The sequence below is a fragment of the Capsicum annuum genome, chromosome 9 (genome assembly GCF_002878395.1).
Source record: "Capsicum annuum cultivar UCD-10X-F1 chromosome 9, UCD10Xv1.1, whole genome shotgun sequence".
Taxonomy (NCBI): Eukaryota; Viridiplantae; Streptophyta; class Magnoliopsida; order Solanales; family Solanaceae; genus Capsicum; species Capsicum annuum.
Genome location: NC_061119.1, coordinates 16,824,494 through 16,842,174, shown reverse-complemented (window position 1 = coordinate 16,842,174; position 17,681 = coordinate 16,824,494). Strand labels below are relative to the sequence as shown.

The 17,681-nt window shown below is 34.0% G+C and overlaps 1 protein-coding gene across 1 annotated transcript; it reads right to left on the bottom strand.

Annotated features, from left to right (window-relative positions):
- Positions 1-14,024: 14,024 nt before the first annotated feature.
- LOC107843019 (protein SLOW GREEN 1, chloroplastic) lies at positions 14,025-15,528 on the bottom strand. Its single transcript, XM_016687144.2, has one exon. The coding sequence runs from the start codon at positions 15,378-15,380 to the stop codon at positions 14,310-14,312; it is 1,071 nt and encodes a 356-aa protein (XP_016542630.2). The 5' UTR covers positions 15,381-15,528; the 3' UTR covers positions 14,025-14,309.
- Between the last annotated feature and the right edge of the window lie 2,153 nt (positions 15,529-17,681).

Genomic DNA, 17,681 nt, shown 5'->3' with positions numbered 1-17,681 from the left:
TTTTCTCTCTTCTTTCGGATGAGAATCCTTTCGGATCTCAACCAGTCAATATCTTTTCTCGACTGAATTGGATGTTCTGATCCCTTTGCTTTTTTCACATTGCAAGTATTGTTCAGTATTACTCTTTCCATCTCATCTTATTCTTTGTATGTCATTTAAATTAGATATTTACATCTATTGCTATTAATGATTTACCCATTACCAGTTTCCTATTTATTGAGAAAATTGAATGAAAGGTGACTTTTAAGTCTTGAATGAATGAACCATTGTTTTTATTAAAATATGCAAAAAAGCCACTTGTTGGGAGAATTAAAAAAGCCTTGTTGTTAGTATAGTTTGATGAATTAGCTGTTGGAACAAATGGAGCAACTATTTGAAGAAATCAAACCAGTAGCAAGGCTGGTTTGATTTATTCCAACAGATGAACCATCTATTGCAACATGTCATCCATATATTGCAACAATGCCTCATCGATTGAACAGATAGGTAATCTGTTGCATCAAATTGGTCATTCATTGATTCACTCAATTTTGTGTTACCCTTTTGTATAGATGGAGCAACTATTTGAAGAAATCAAACCAGTAACAAGGCTGGTTTAATTTATTCTATTCCAACAGATGAACCATTTGTTGCAATATGTCATCCATCTGTTGCAACATATGCCTCATCGGTTAAGCAGATGTGTAACCTGTTGCATCAGATTGGTCATCTGTTGATTCACTCAATTTTGTGTTACCCTTTTGTAATGTTCTTTTTGTTCTTCACTTGTTTGACATCAAATGTATTGCTCTTGTTTGCAGATAAAAGAAAGTGAAACTGAATCCACTTTTGCCCGACCAGCATTAAAGGCTAGAGTAAAGATGGGTTTAGAGGAATAAGCTGCTTGCAGATGAAACCATTTCATATGTGAGAGGTATGTATTACTGATCAATCTATTATGACAACACTCATCTAGTACAATGATTTTGTGAATGCTTTTTCTTTACCTATTAGGCATTAATCCTTCAAACAAGATATGACATTTTATAGTTAAGATTGTTAGGTTTAAACTGGTAAGGCTGAGGGACCAAGTAAGTGGTGTCGATACCTTGTTATAACTTAATGACCATTTATTCTCATGTTTTTGTGTCAAGTTTGGGGAAGGGTTCAAGTTTTTAGCGGTAGTGTAAATATCTAATAGTGATTGGACCGAGTTTAATGGCTCAATGGACTTCTTGAAAGGCCTCCGAAGCCTTGCACTACAGCAAATAATGATGAAACCAATAGAAATTTCCCTGGTCCAAATTTATATGGATGAGTTGCTAGAGGAGACTATTATGCAGCAATAGGTGCTTGGAAGAATACCTGTGCGGGAAGGGAGAGGTTAAGAAGGCCATATATCATCTCAGACCTTGTTTAAGAGAAAACACAGGGTAGGAAGAAAAGTGTAGCGAAATTGGCTGTTGACATGAAAAATGAAAAAATTGGATGAGCTGCGAATGTGAAATTGTATCCAAAAATGAAAATCCATCAGTTTTTGAAGAAAAAAAAGAATGGTCAAGAGGACTGGAGCTGGTCACTTTTCTAGAGACCGCAACTAGTGAGCGTGCCCTCAATCAAGACCCACAAAATGCAGGACCAGAACTTTAAGAAAGCAGCTTTGCGAGCACAGAAGGTGGTAAGATTGTTGGTTAGAATTAAAACTAGAACCAACTACTCTTGAATTAAAAATACGGGATCAAGCCAAGGTGGCAATTTCTCTAGTTAAACTTGCATCTCATGCCTCTTATTTATGGCTCTGGTCAGGTCAAAGGCAGTGGAAACAACAAGGCATGGGATTTCTGCCCAACTTCAGACCTTTTTGTTTCTGCTGCCATTGACATGATCATAGCTACAAACAAAAGGCATGGCATGGAAGTTAGACTTCAGAAATTGATGCCTTGGCTTTCCTTATTTTTAATTCAGGAGTTGTTGGTTCAGGTTTCAATTTTGACCGACAATCGTACCAATTTCCTGTGTTGGAGAAACTTCTTCCTTGGAGTTCTAGTCCTGCACTTTGTGACAGTCTTCATTGAGGCCATGCTCTCTAGTTGCATTCTTGAGCAAAGTGTCCAGCTTCAGTCCTATTAACCATTATTCTCTTTCTTCAATGACTGACAAATTTTTATATTAAGATACACTTCCATATTTGAAGCTCATCCAGTTTTTTCGTTTCTCATGTCAATTTCATTGGCCAGATTCGTTAGAAGTTCCTTAATTGCTTCTCTGCGTTTTCTCTTAAATAAGGTCTAGATGATATATGGCCTTCTCCACCCCCTTTCCACACAGGTATTCTCCCAAACACCTTCTGCTGTATAAAAGTCTCCTCGTTGTTTCTTGCAGTGCGAGGCTTCGGAGGCTTTTCAAGAAGTCCATTGCACCATTAAAATCGGTCCAATCACTATTGGATATTTACACTGCCACCAAAAACTTAAACCCTTCCCCAAACTTGACACAAAAACATGAGCATAGACCATGATTAAATTGTAACAGGGTATCGACACCACCGTCTTAGAACCCTTCGGCCTTATCATTTCGTACCTATCAAACTAAACTGTATAATGCAGGATCTTGTTTGAAGGAACAATGTCTAATTGGTAAAAATTGCATTCACAAAATTATTGCACTTTATGTGTGTCTGTCACAGTAGCCTGATCAATAATACATAACTCCCACGCATGAAAGTGGATCCATTGCACACACCTTATTCTTCCTTCCCCATCAAGACATGTTAGACAGTGTTGTTTATTCATCTGCACGCATATGATGACTATTAAAAAAGAGGTGTAAAGATTCATGGCTTTTAATCTTAACATATTCAAAACAGATGATAAATCAAAATCTTCATCTGTTGCAACTGATGAATCAGCTGTTTGAAGAAATAAAAATATTTCTTCCAATATAAGGTCCATCTGTCGCAACAAATAATTCATATGTTGCAACAAATGGTAAATCTGTTGTGATAGACCAGGCATTATTTATTCATCTACACGCATGTGATGACTATTAAAAAAGAGGTGAAGAATCATGGCCTTTTATCGAACACATTCAAAACAGCTGATGAACCAAATTCTCCATCTGTTATAACTGATGAATCAGCTATTAGAAGAAATTAAAACATCTCCTCCAATATATGGTCCATCTGTCACAACAGATAATTTATATGTTGCAACAGATATTGCAATAGATAGTAAATCTGTTGCGACAGACCAGACAGTGTTTATTCATCTGTACGCATGTGATAACTATTAAAAAAGAGGTAGTCATGACTTTTTATCTAGCACATTCAAAACAGCTGATGAATCATATTCTCTATATGTTGAAACTGATGAATCAGCTATTAGAAGAAATCAAAATATCTCCAAAAGATGATCCATCTGTCATAACAGATAATTCCTATGACGCAACAATGTCTCATCTATTGCACATATAAACCATCTGTTGTAATAGATGGTAAATTTATTTTGACAGACCATATGTTACTCATACAGACAATCTATTGTAATAAATGGTAAATCTGTTACGACAGATGGATGATCTATTGAAACAACTCAATAATAATGGTTATTATCAAGTTTCAAAATCGTTTTGAAAAGGTGAGAAGTATTAATGTAAAAGAAAAAGTCGCAACTTTTCACAGAAAATAAAATGCCACCAGTTTGAATGTAATTAATACATTGGAGCTTAACAGTCGTGTCTTTTGACCTGACACATCCAGATTCAATCCTCTATAAATAGGTCTCTCCTTAATCTTCATTCTACTAAACTTTATTTATTTATGGCATTATTTCTTTTCGTGTGACGTATTCAACCACTTCTCTTCAAAGAGCATATTCCTTTCTTATTAAGGTAAGTTTTTTTTCTGGTGTAAATCTACCAGTTGGTAGTATACGTTTTATTATATTTGGACTCTTTTTCTTTACATTTGTCAGTTCATACGTGTTCTAGATATGGCTAATTCTATTTAGGATAATGCTATTTTGCGCGACACAGTGCGGGAACTTCAAAGGCAGGTTAATAACCTGCAGAAGGAGTTGGTTTCCGTGAGAGCGGCGATGTTCAGAGAGATACAGAGGCTGATGAGGGCCCTGCTGCTGCGAGTTGATTGGCCGATTGTCATTAATGATGATGATGATGATAATAATAATTAGAATGTGTTTTTTATTTTAGCGTATATATTTTAATTTTTCTATGTCAGATCTATACCTAATGTATTTTATTTTTTGTTTAGTGAAAATTTTATTTTTAGTCGACTTTGGCTTTTTAATTCTTATTCAATTTTCATTCTGTTTATTTCTTCTAAGTATACATGTTAATATTAACATGTCGACGATTAGAGTAAGGAACAATTTTGAATCCAGCAGTAATAGTAATTTTGGCTTTTGAGTTCTTTCAACAGATGGACCATGTGTTGGAACAGATTGGTCATCTATTGGGTTTCTGTCAACAGATTATCCATCTGTTGTGATAGATGTGTCATCTATGGAGGAAAACATTCCAGTTTGATGGAACTGTGTTGTGTTCTTCCAACTAATGTCCATCTGTTGCCACAGATGGTTAATCTGTTAAGAATAATTATGGCCTATTGTATTATTTAGTTCATGTTTTACTTCTTATTATTGATGCACAAGTTATTAAAAAAGATATTTTATATATAATAAATGACAATATTACGTTCACAACAATGAGTTAAATATATAAAAGTCCACAAAAAATAACAACACAAGTTTCTGCAATTACAATGATCATGGTGGATTACGATTCGGGCATGTAGTTTTTTGGTGGCCAGCACGCTTACATACGGAGCACTTGTTTCTTCTTGATGAAAATGATTCTCTGACTCCACGCCTCCTCTTATATGGATTTCTTCCCGGTTTGACAGTGCTTGGATCAATATATGAAGGAGGTATTAATCTCTCCAAAATCTCTGCAGGAACAACCCAAGATTCTTTGGGAGGCATCGGAGTAATATGCCTACTATATGCCATTTCATATTCTTCCACCGAATAATATTGAGAGGAGTGCTCGTAAAATTTATGTCCATATTTTGAACCGTATTGATCTCAAAGCGCTGCCATGGAATGTGGGCTGAGTATTTTGTCCAAGTCAAAAACTCTACACTTACAAATCTTATTTGAAGATCGACCGTGGCAACATCACCATGACCGGTGATATTGAATTTGTAATCTGTTATTTTATGAGATAATAACCTATTCCCCAAACTAACATTCATTGATATTATTTTTTTAATTTCGAGAACAAATCAACGAAACTACTCCTGAAATATTCACCGAGGACCTCTGTCGTGGCGTGAGGATTTTGGCCCGAGATGTGCTCTGAACCACATGTGTGATGATTTTCATGTTTATGAATGACGAATATGTCAGAACTTGTGTACTTCACTGCTCTCAACCACTACTTGCAGTTCGGATTAGCATATTTGAAGCAAAAGGCACTGCTCGAATTAATCACCTTCTTTATTCTAAAATCCTTTTTCATGTAAGAAATAAAAAAAGTGGTAGATAGTACATTCTTGTCCTTGAATGACATTCCAATAAAAAATCCAATCCCGTCATCTTGAAGATTTTTGGACTGTGTCGATTGGGAAGAACTATCCATCGTATTGGCCGCATAAACGGGCGTGGGTGTTTGATCATCATTTGAAATATTCATGTCTAGATCATCCAACCTATCATCAAAGATGTCTTGTTGTTGTTCTTCTTCTACGTTCTGATTCTCATTCTCTCTCATCTTTTCAACTACGTACACCCTTAACACCGGCCTAGATGAATCAATAATACAAGCACGCAACCGAACCTGATCGGTTATCTTGAAAGGTAGTATCCTCTGATTTTCAAAGGAGTTGTGTATGTAGCTGATGATGAGTTCTTTCGATTGACAATTCAGTCCACAATAACTGATGATTAAGTTCAAAAAATCATCATACGAAACATCACTTTGGACTATCATAGCTCTCGTCTATAGCATTTTACCCTCGTTTCACCGCCATACATATCTATTGCTCTTCTTGATCCATTGACTACGACAATTTACCCCTATTGTTATTGATCTCTCCTTTAATGGTACCTAAATAAAGTCATTTGTTAAAAAAAAAGTTAATAGTGATTTCATAGTACCGTAAATGAATCCCAACAGATGTGTAATCAGTCGCAATAGATTACTTACCTGTTGGGATTCATGTCACACTCCTGAAGCTGATTTCAACAGATGAGTTATCTGTTGTAACAGGTGAATCATATATTACAACAGACTTTCAACAGACGATGATCTGTTGGAATCGAAGTCAAGCTCTATCGAAACAGGTTACTAATTTTTTGCAACAGATATTTATCGTTTGTTGGATCGAGTTTAGGTTCTGTTGCAACAGATATTTACCCTATTGCAACAGACAACACGACTGTTGGAATCGATTTCAGGTTCTATTACAACAGGTTACTAATCTGTTGCAATAAATTTTTATCATATTGCACTAGATAACTAATCTGTTGCAACAGATGGGCCATATGTTGCAACAGATGATCCATCTTTTCAATTCATGTTACGGCACTATAGAACCATAAATATGAATCCAACATATGAGTCTTCCTTTAAAATAGATCTGTTTAAACAGATGACTCTTATATTGCATTCATGTTCGCATGTTATCTATAGTTGAAAAAACAACACAATAGTAGTTACCCAGATGACAAATTCAACTAAAAATTATAATTTGACGTACTAAAGTCTCCTATGAAGTAATGCCAAAGTGGAAAGTGATGTACGATTTGACCTAAGAAATTGGTCAAATAGCAACAGTAGCGGTGACAACAACAACGACAATGGTTAACAAGAAGAAGATGAAGATGATAATGAAGTAGAAGATGATGATAATGAAGCATAAGATGATGAATAAAGCAGCAACAACAATGAACAACAAAAATCGCTAAGAGAGGGAAAGCAACGATGGATGAGAAGAGAGAGAGAGACGCCCTTTTTTCCTCCATTTTTTGTTATATTAGGTAAATATTTAGATCAAAGTGTAAATTTAAAAACTTCTGGGCTATTATCAAACTTATCAAACTTTCTTAATCCATAATAAAGTAATTGTCACCTTTACTCAATAATTAAGACTTGTGTCACCTATACCTCATTTTAAAACTCTTTTGTCACCTACAGCTCAAAGCCCCAATTTACATGGTGTGATTGATAAATAAAGAAATTATTTTCAAAATGGTTGTCAAAACAAGTTATAAATATTCGTATGATTATATTAAATCATATTGTTGTACGTAAAAAATAAAGTTATAATAGAGTGGGGAGTATTTCTCAATCCTTAATCAGAAATTTTAAATTTAAATTTTAAATATAAAATTATTTTTATAGAAAGTATTTTATACTTTGTGAGACTTTTTAATATTAATCTAAATTAGTGGTACTCCAATATGAATATTACACATCAGGAGAGAAATAAAAAAAAAGTATAAACCACATAAATCCCTTTCATAGTGAAAGTAATTACTTAAAATTCCGGTTGCCTTTCTCTTTCTCGAAATTGAGAAATATACTTATACATTAGGTCGTCCCTCATACATTGCTAGAATGTATGAGAAAACTGATTAGCCTATATTTATGGAAAGAAAAAATTGATACTATCTTTCTGTTCCTTAATGAACGTCATTAATTACCTATCATTATGTGATGTATGATTAAATATAGTAACTGAAATTCAAATTAAAAAAAAATATAAAACATCATAGTAAATTTTCTTCTTTATTGAATTATATTCTGGAAAAAAAAGGGTCATCAACTGCTTTCTTCAATTCTCAAAAATATCAATATGAACATCCCTATATTGTTTCGTCATTTAGGTATTTGGGAGTCAAAAATTATTTATCAATCCTACAAAAGTGACGCAATTATTATTTTGGTAAGTATAACCTTCTTGAAATTGATTGCTACGATCGCTATGGAATTGTATATTGACGAAGTTCGTAAAAAATTGAAGTAAAATACATTGTTGAAGATAATTCTTCTCTAATTATCATAATGAATGACAATGGAGTGAAGATTTACATGAAGTTGAAGAAATAATTTTTGGAATTTGTCAATATAGTATTTTATCCCCTGAAAAAATAAAAACAGACTCAAATTAAGAGAGAGAAAAAGATAGCAGCAAACTGATACGTATTAAAGATAACATTATACAATAGTTGCACATGTATGTGGCATATTATACATTTAAAAAGTAATCTGTAGTAATGTATAATGTCATTCTATACATTTAAGTATTAACATTAAACATGTATACTCCTGTATCCTTATCAGAAGTTATACTGTAACCTTATACAATAATAATACTTTCTAATTGTACAATACCAAATAATACATAAAATGCCTCTTAAATGTAATAAGAACTTCTTAATGTATAAAATGATGAAATATATAGCAGAAAAATTATATTATACATTAGTCTTCCAAAATAACTAATGTATAACGTCTGATATATTATAATGTATACATTAAAATATAATCTTCCAAAATGTATAATATCACACTATACATATAAAATATTCACCTTATACATTGATTATCTACAAGATTACAATAATTTTAAGAAAAAATTAGTGTTACTGTAACATTACATTGGCAACACGATAATAAAGAAAAATAATGATTCAATTTCCTTTATTACGTGAATTGAAAGTGTACATCAATCGTGTTTTGAATATTCAAGTGTTATTGTAATATTACATTAGCTTGATTGTAGGCATAAATAAAGGAGCACATATATGGAGCAAAAATTGGTACAATAAAATAGGAGCAAAATATGGTATTTTGATATGTATGAGGGGGATGAGAGAGAAAGAGTGAATTTAAGGAATTTAAGTAATTACTTTAAGATTTTATAATTTCTTTTTCAATAAGAAATTTTATGTAATAAGGTAATGTTACCTTGTGTATGTATATGTAATTTTTTCAAAAAAGAAAAATAAAGTACAAAGTTATATGACTATAATATAGCCCATAACTTAAGCCCAATTTTAGACTACTACCTAATACGGTATAACGAGGTAGTTATTTTTTTTTTTTTGGTTGCCCAAGGTATCCCCACAGCCGGCAGCTGTGAAACTAATTCTTCGTTCCTCGGTCAGCGTATTTTGCGATAGGAAACTGTCCACAGAGTTTGCTCCATTCGCCAGAGGCGGGGATCAAACCCCCGACCTCTTGCTTAAGGGACATAGCGATGAATCACTATGCCAACTCTGGTGGTAAACGAGGTAGTTGTTACTTATTGTTAGACTTGCCTTTTTCTTTGTTGCTTGCTGCTACTATCTTTATTTCTAAATACAGGAAAATCTCACTAAATTAATATTATTAAGGTTATAAAATATTATTAATTTATAAAAGTATTATTTAATAAATTAATATTTATTAATTTAAAAAGTATTTTTGAGATAAAATAAAGATTAATTTTAATTAGATCATAATCATTATATCTTATCAATTTATGTATCATATTTATTGAATTAATGTAAAAAAATAAATTTGTTATATGTAAAGTGCATTGTATCGATATTATAAAATCCATTGTGTCTTAAACAATTTAAATGAATCCACTTATAAAAACGACATTCATGAATTTGATTTCATGATTAATGATCTCAGTTACTATAATAAAATAAATGTTAATAACTTGTTAGATTCTCTGAGTGAAATGATACATGTTCAGCAATCTAGAGCTTATAAGAAATTGTGGATACTATAATAATATTGATGATGAAGTTGACGAGGATGTAATACCTTTTGGAACCAGTTATGCATAAGGAATCACTTATCGTGTTTAGAACTCTTAACAATTTTTTGATGCAGCTCAAGAAGAAAACACCGAAACTTTTGGATGCAATAAAAAAAGTTAAAAATGAGCTTCAACTTAAAGTTTAACACATAACAAAAACACTATAATCATATTTACCAAATTGTCTTAGATATTTTTATAATTTTAAAGAATTAGTGATTTAGAATACTAATAGGACCACATATTTATATAGGGGTCTTTAAAAATATATTATCTTATTATCTTTCAAAATCGATAATTTTTCCAATGGCTCAAGTCGGAATCGGAAAACAATATTATCTTAGAAATTTATTAATTTATCGAGTATCAACTTAGAGAGGTTAGAATCAAATCAAAATAATAAAAATGATTAAAATGAACACAAAATGGATCTGAGTTAGGATGATTCACAAATCAAAATTTGAAATTACAATTTGATGATGGTCATAATCGAACTGAATTGAGTAGCTAAAATTTGTGGTCAATTGAGTAGATTCACTGTCTTGAAATATTTCAAACTTTTAGGGATCGTTTGGTAAAATATGATTAAAAAAAATTGAGTAGATTCACTGTCTTGAAATATTTCAAACTTTTAGGGATCGTTTGGTAAAATGTGATTAAAAAAATAATGCATGCATTAGCTCTATGTATTATTAATACCTTATTTAGTAGTTCTTTTCAACTTATGTATAACTAATGTACTCTACTGTGTATTATGTTATGCATAACTAATACCATCATTTTTTTATGTATTAGTAATACAAAGCTTTCAATACATACATTACCTTATTAAATGACGAATTTGCTCCTCAAATTTTTCCCAATTCCTTTTCCGTTTTTGTCCCAAAAGTATGCTCATTTCACTAGAAATTGAATCTTATAAATATTTTAAAATTGTTGTAGAGTAGCCTATCTTTTGAATTTTTTATGTCAAAGAAAATTCAATATTGTAATTTGCTCAAATTTTGACTCTGTTTGATTCTTCTTTTTCCGATTTCTTTGTCTTTTTCCGATGAAAAGTTCGCCGGTTTTATTGTCGGAATTGTTCATTTAAACGGAGTGAAATTAATTGATGAAACCTCAAATTGTGGCTGTTGATTTACAACAGCTACGGTTGCTCCCAATAGACTTCCACTGTGGCCATCTACCCGAAATGGCTAAAGAAGAAATCTTTAGCATATGATACTGCATGTTATTATCAAATAACAACAACCAAAAAATACCTAGTCTACACAGCAAAGTCTGGGGACAGAGTGAACACAAATCATCCCACTACCTACTAGAGAGGCTGTTTCACATAAGTAAGCATAATTTTAATTTTTGACAAAAGAAAGGGAGTATATAATGCTAATAAAGGATATTTTAATAAATAATACTATTTGATAAAAATTATATTTTATATTTTATTTTTAGTACATCAAATCAAACAGTGCGTAAGAAATATTGTCTGCATTACCAATTACAGCATAACTAATACAAACATTATTAATACAACTCTATTCAGTATTATTCTTATACGCTCTACTAAACGATCTCTTAATGACAGGTAAAAGTAATTCATATTCACAACTTATCCCTGATATGCAACTTTACCCACGGAATTTTTTTGAAGCGAGAACTATTTCTTTCAACAAAAAATTTAACCAAAAATTCAAGACCAGCCGTTGTGTTCGGGGTGTGTTTCTACGTATATTTTTCATATGCAAACGGCCTTCGAATTTGTTGCCAAACTCATCATCGTAGTTATTGAGTTCACAACTTAATATTCATACATATTAAATGAATTTCTTTACACGAATACGTGATATAAGACAAATTATTGAGTTCATCTAAACCCGTAAACCCGGAACTAATAGTATTCAATACTACTTTCGCTAATATCAAGAACCCTTGATATATCTCCACTTTCAAGAATTCAAATTCTAAACCTTAATTTTTGAAATTTAAATAAAGATGTAATAAAGTTTTCGTATCTTTCTCTATATCCCCAAAAACCATATTGCTAAAAGTTATCTGAAACTTTTGCTGGTGAGATGCAGCAGATACTTGATGAATTGGTCGAGATGCTCACAAAGGGATTAAAGGAGCACAGAAGGGAAATATCATCAATGCACTCCCCATCACTACATAACTTTCATGACAACAATTATTTCACATTGAGTTGTCAAAAGCCCAGAGTAACTGGTAAAGGGATGTCACTGACAGCCTATTGCAAAAACGCAAGGTAAGGCTGCCTAAAATAGACCTTTGTGGTTCGGCCCTTCCCTGGACCCCCTTGCCGGGGTTGTCAAATGCTAAAGTAACACTACAGACTGCAACAAACAAGAAGACCCTCCACCCACCCCACAACCTCAACTCAAACTAATCCAAGCATTATTTAGCTAGATGAATAACGGATCAAGAACCAGTCGAGGAACCTATAAACTGACAAACACAAGGCTAGCTATAACAAAAAATCACGATATGCAGTCGGCACCAAATTGAGCTACAACCCAACTATGACTCAAGACTCATAGTTGTGCCTAAGGGATCAACAATATGGAACAAGCAAAAACACCGTACAAAATAAGAACTAATGAAAAAGAGCAGCCGGTGAACCACATCTCCCGCTATGCACGTGTCCGGTGAAGGGTTGGACAACAAGGGTCTATTGTACACAGCCTCACTGTACATTTCTGTAGGGGTTGTTTCCACAGCTATAACCAGTGACCTCCTGGTCACAAAGGAGCAACTTTACATATTTTGTGGTGGCTAGCTATCCACACAACCACATCTAGTCATGAACACAATAACTGATCAAGAAGTAACATCCAACTCATACTGCAGTAAATTACTACAATGACTAGTATCCCTTACCTCGTATGAAAGTGTGCTAGCTAACCTTGTTTTCATTCAAAACAATTCAAGGATTAGGATACCAAACCGGACCAAGCATTCATGGATCATGTTATACCAAATCTGACCTAGCATTCATGGATCATGTTAGTTCCAACTGCAAAGACATTAAAACTCACTTCTTAAAGGTGGTTGTATGATACAGGTATTAGTGTGCTTGTGGGAAGCAACAGATACTTGATGAACCAATTGAGATCTGCACAGGTGAAAGGAGGGCAAAACGGAAATATCATCAAGGCCTTCCCTATCATGATCTACATAACTGCCATGACAATGATTATTTCACATCCAGCTGTCACAAGCCAACAGTAATACAACAGACTAGAACAACCCCCCACCCCACCACAACACTACAACCCAAAACTCCACTTAAGCTGATTCAAGCTGTAACTACCTAGATGAATAAAAGATTAAGACCCAGTGGAGAACCTAAACTGACAAACAGAAGGCCTGCTATAACAAGATTTACAGCCAGTGCCAAATTCAAGTACAAACCAACTATGACTCAAGACTCAACTAACCGCTAGATTGTGCCAAAGGAATCATCAATATGAAACGAGCAAAAACACAGCAGAAAGTAAGAACTAAAAAAGTACATGTTTCAGGTGGCTATCCACACAAAACCACATCTAGTCAACAACAACAGCATACCTAGTGTAATCCCTAATCAAGAATTAACATCCAACTCATACTACAGGAAAAAACTGCAATTACAATTATTCCTAGCCCCGTCCCAAATTGACCCCGCTAACCTTGTTTTGTTTCAAATCTATTCAAGGATTAGTATCCCAAATCTGACCTAGAGATCATAGGTCATGTTTATCTCCAACACAAACTTATCATAACAAGAAACATTTAAAAACGGTAAATGCACTTCAGAAAGCTAGGATCGGATGTGGCGGTATGAAACATGTTTTATCAAACAACTCAAGAGCTACAAAATGGTTAGATTTGCTTTGAAACTGGTTATCATTGCAAAGGAAGAACAGGGGCGAACTATTAAAAACGTCCACTAAAGCCATGGAATAAGATTCACAGATGCAATCACGAGAACAACCAACTGAGCATTCAACAGTTAATGGACAAAATAGGAACATGTTCCTCAAACTGCTCTGTACATATATAACACTCTATGCAACAAAATTTCCGCTGTAACCTCTGTCTCTTCCACATCAAAATCGTAACACCTATCAAGCACATTCCTTTTGGAAAAGGACAGCTCATATCAAGCACATATCGTCGAAATTCCAAAAGTTAAAGAAAAAAACACAAAGCATGATTCTCAATATAATGCTTGATTAAATGAACTACGATATCATGCCGTTCATATATCTTTTGAAAATTAAAGAGCCTTAGCACCATTCCCCTCCAACTTACAAATAAATTCTTGTTTCTTGATCCTACTTGATACTCAACAACTCATATAACAATAAACCTATGCAAACCAAACAAACTAAATTGAAACATCTAGTAAGCTAAAACCATTATGTGACTAACTAGTAACAGATAAAGCAAAACAATTTCCACCATACCTCAAAAAAAACAAAATGCCTTATTCCACTCAACTTTTCGAGCCAGCTTTCTCGTTCTCCACCCTCTGTGCAAAAACCTTTGTTGCAATCATATTCTCATCGAAATACCTAGCATACGGATGCCCTTGTGGTACAAGCCTCTTATACTTCTCAAAACACTTCTCCGCCTCATTATTCTTCCTCAACAACGTATATATAATCCCTTGACACAAATACGGCCTAAAATCCCTCGGCTCCTCTTTAACCAGCTCCCCATAAACCTTCAATGCCTCATCATACTTCCCTTGGATCACTCGAATTTGCGCTTTCAACAGCTTAAAATCCCTCAAATCATCCTTCTTATTCTCTTTCTTACACAATTTCATCCCCTCCTCAAGCTTCTTCTCAATCCCCTCTAAATCCTCTATCGATTCATCCTCAAGTGAAGCTGCTGCCATTACCAATCCATGATAAGCCTCAACACGTAAAGGATCTTTTTTCAATATCTCATTAAACCCAACTTTCGCTAATTCAACCTCACCAAAGTTTACATACAAATGTGACTTCAACAAAGGCCATTCTACCTCATTAGGTTCTAGTTCAATCAACCTATCAATAACACTAATAGCCTCCATCATTTTCTTATTCTTTATCTTAATTTCCATTAAACCCCTTAACGCTTCCACGTCATTCGGATTCCTAACCAAGCGTTCTTCAATTTCCCTCTCCTTTTCCTCCTCTGAAACTGAAACTGTATCAGAATCATGCTGTAATACATCAGCTTCCGTAGTTACAGGTGGAGATGAAATTGCGGGTTTTGGGAAGACGAAGAATCTTGCGAACAAAAGGGTAGTTCCGGTAATTGTAGCAATGAGTGTTGGCTTCAAGAATGAAAATGGGTTATGGGGTTGTTGATTAGGGATTTTAGGGATAATAGGTTTTGGGATTTTAGGGTTTTGTGAAGAAGAAGAAGAAGAAGCAGCAGCAGCTTTGATGGTGAATGAAGAAGGGTAAAATGGTCTAAAGGAAAGACAAGAAATGGGTTTAGTGTAAATTGTACGCGGAGGACTAAGATTATGGAAGTGTTTTGTTTTGGGGCCGACAGGGTTTAAGGTTGTCATTATGGTTGTTGTTGTTAGGGTTTAAGGAGGTGAAGAACAATAATAATGAGAAGAAGAGAGAGTGTAGGAAGTCTTAAACCCTAATGATAATGGTGGGATTTTGGAGTGTAGGAAAAGAGGAAGAAGGTTGATAATGGAGAAAGTGGGGAGATGGTAGGAATAAAGGGGATTTTTTGGGCTTGTTTTGGGGTGGGCTTAATTAAGGATTTTGGGCTTTTTGATTGAGGCCCATCAAGTGACACCATGAGCCATGATTGTGGGCTTGTGGCCCCTAGAAAGGGGTAAAGATTTGGGAAAATTTTCTGAAAAGGAAAAATAACATAAATATACACACCTTAAGTTATCATATTTACATAAATTTTCATTTTTATAAAGCATTTATAAAATTTTAACTAATTATGTATCTTCATTGGATGTACCGGGGAACTAATTATGTATCTCGACAGACTCAAAATTGAAAACAATGCATTGGAAGCTAATTATATATCTTTACAAGAAAAAAATGTATATTCATTGGATGTATTATGTATCTCAATAGATCCAAATCGGAAAAAAAATATCGGGAGCTAATTATGTATCTTTACAAAGAAAAAATGTATCTTCGTTGAATGTATTGGGAATTAGTTATGTATCTCAACAGACCCAAGATTGAAACTTTTAGTAATTATGCAAAATGTCGAAATTTTCTGTAATTAAACTCTAAACTGTTGGCATTTATGTTGTTTATCCAAATTTTTAATGAAAGGGAGGAGGATGCTTTCACGGAGAATGGAGAAGGGTAAAATGGTCTAAAGGAAAGTCAAGAAATGGGTTTAGTGTAAACGGTAAGAATTTGAAGTGTTTTGTTTTGGAACCAACGAAGTTTAAGGTTATTATCATAATTGATGTATTGGGTTTAAGGAGGTGAAGAAGAAGAGAGTGGACGATGAGTTAACCCCTAATGATAATGATGGGATTTTAAGTGTGTTGTGGTAGTAAAGAGAGAGGTTGGTAATGGAGAAGGGGGGAGGGGATGTAATACCTGGAACTTTTCCTAGCTTAAACTCGTCCCAAAAATGTGAGGATTAGCTTCTTCAATGAATGATGTTTATTTCATATGGAATTCCTTAGATTTAGACTTTCCATTGCGTAGAAAATTGAATTAGCTTTCCAACGATATAAGATTCGCCTAAATCCGATAACCGAGTAAAAAGTTATGGCTATTTTAAGTTCCAGTCGCAAAACACCATCATTTGGACCCTTAGCGCGTCGCAGATCAGTGTAAAGTTTCCATTTTCCCATTCCAGTGGCCCTCTGCGATATTAGCGCATCACGGAGAGGGTCAATTTCCAAAGGTCCAGCGCGATAATGGCGCATCGAGCCATGTGCCAGAATGGCATTCCAAAGGGGCACCGTGATGTCTCCGCGTAACGGAGTCTGCCTAGTTTCGATTCGTCAATTTCCAGTGAGCCATCGCGAATCGCGGTGTGTCACGGTGGCTACCCAGATCGGGAAAATATACGTTTTTCAGTTTCGTTACAAAGTTTAAAGGGGGTATTTTGGTAAATCTCCAACCCCCAATCCGTCCAAAAACAAAAGATTAATCATATTTGAAAGCACTTTATGCTTTATTCAGCATTCTCTCTCAAACAAAACCCTAAGGCTCATACTTCTTCTCCAAGAAATCTAAAATTTCCTCCATCAATTCTTCAAGATAATACAAGATTGAGAATCCCCAATTCAAGAACTCCAAGAAGTCATCTCCAAAACATCAATAGGGATCCAAGATTCAAGTTTTCCATCAAAGATCATAAATTAAGGTATGTGGGGTTTGAACAAGGATAATTCTTTCATCCTTATGCCCAAAACTTTATTTTAATCACAAATTTACTGCAATTTATGAGATTTTCCATGAAACTAAAGTTAGGGTTTATGCCCATTATCATTATTTGCAAGATTATGAGATTTCTCATGATTTAGAAGTTGGATTAAATAACTATAATCATATTTCTATGCATTATGCAGAAATTTCTAGATTTTATGATGAATTATGAGTGTTTAAAATTATCAAGTATGAATTTTAAGATGTTTAACATGAGCTTGATGCATGGGTCATTAAGCCCCAATTTAAGATTGTTATTTCGAGATTATTTGTTCCATGAGCACCCTCAGATAAGATTATTCACAGATTTCGATAACGATTTGACCTTTTGGTCCTACGCTAAGATAAGAATCCACTTTGTTCAGATAACTTGAGATTTAATGAAAGAAAAGCATAATTGATTTTCTTGTAAACCCTTGTGCTATTTTTTAAGTGGATTT

Excerpts from the sequence above, each read along its gene's own strand:
- LOC107843019 (XM_016687144.2), bottom strand. The coding sequence starts at position 15,380 with ATGACAACCTTAAACCCTGTCGGCCCCAAAACAAAACACTTCCATAAT.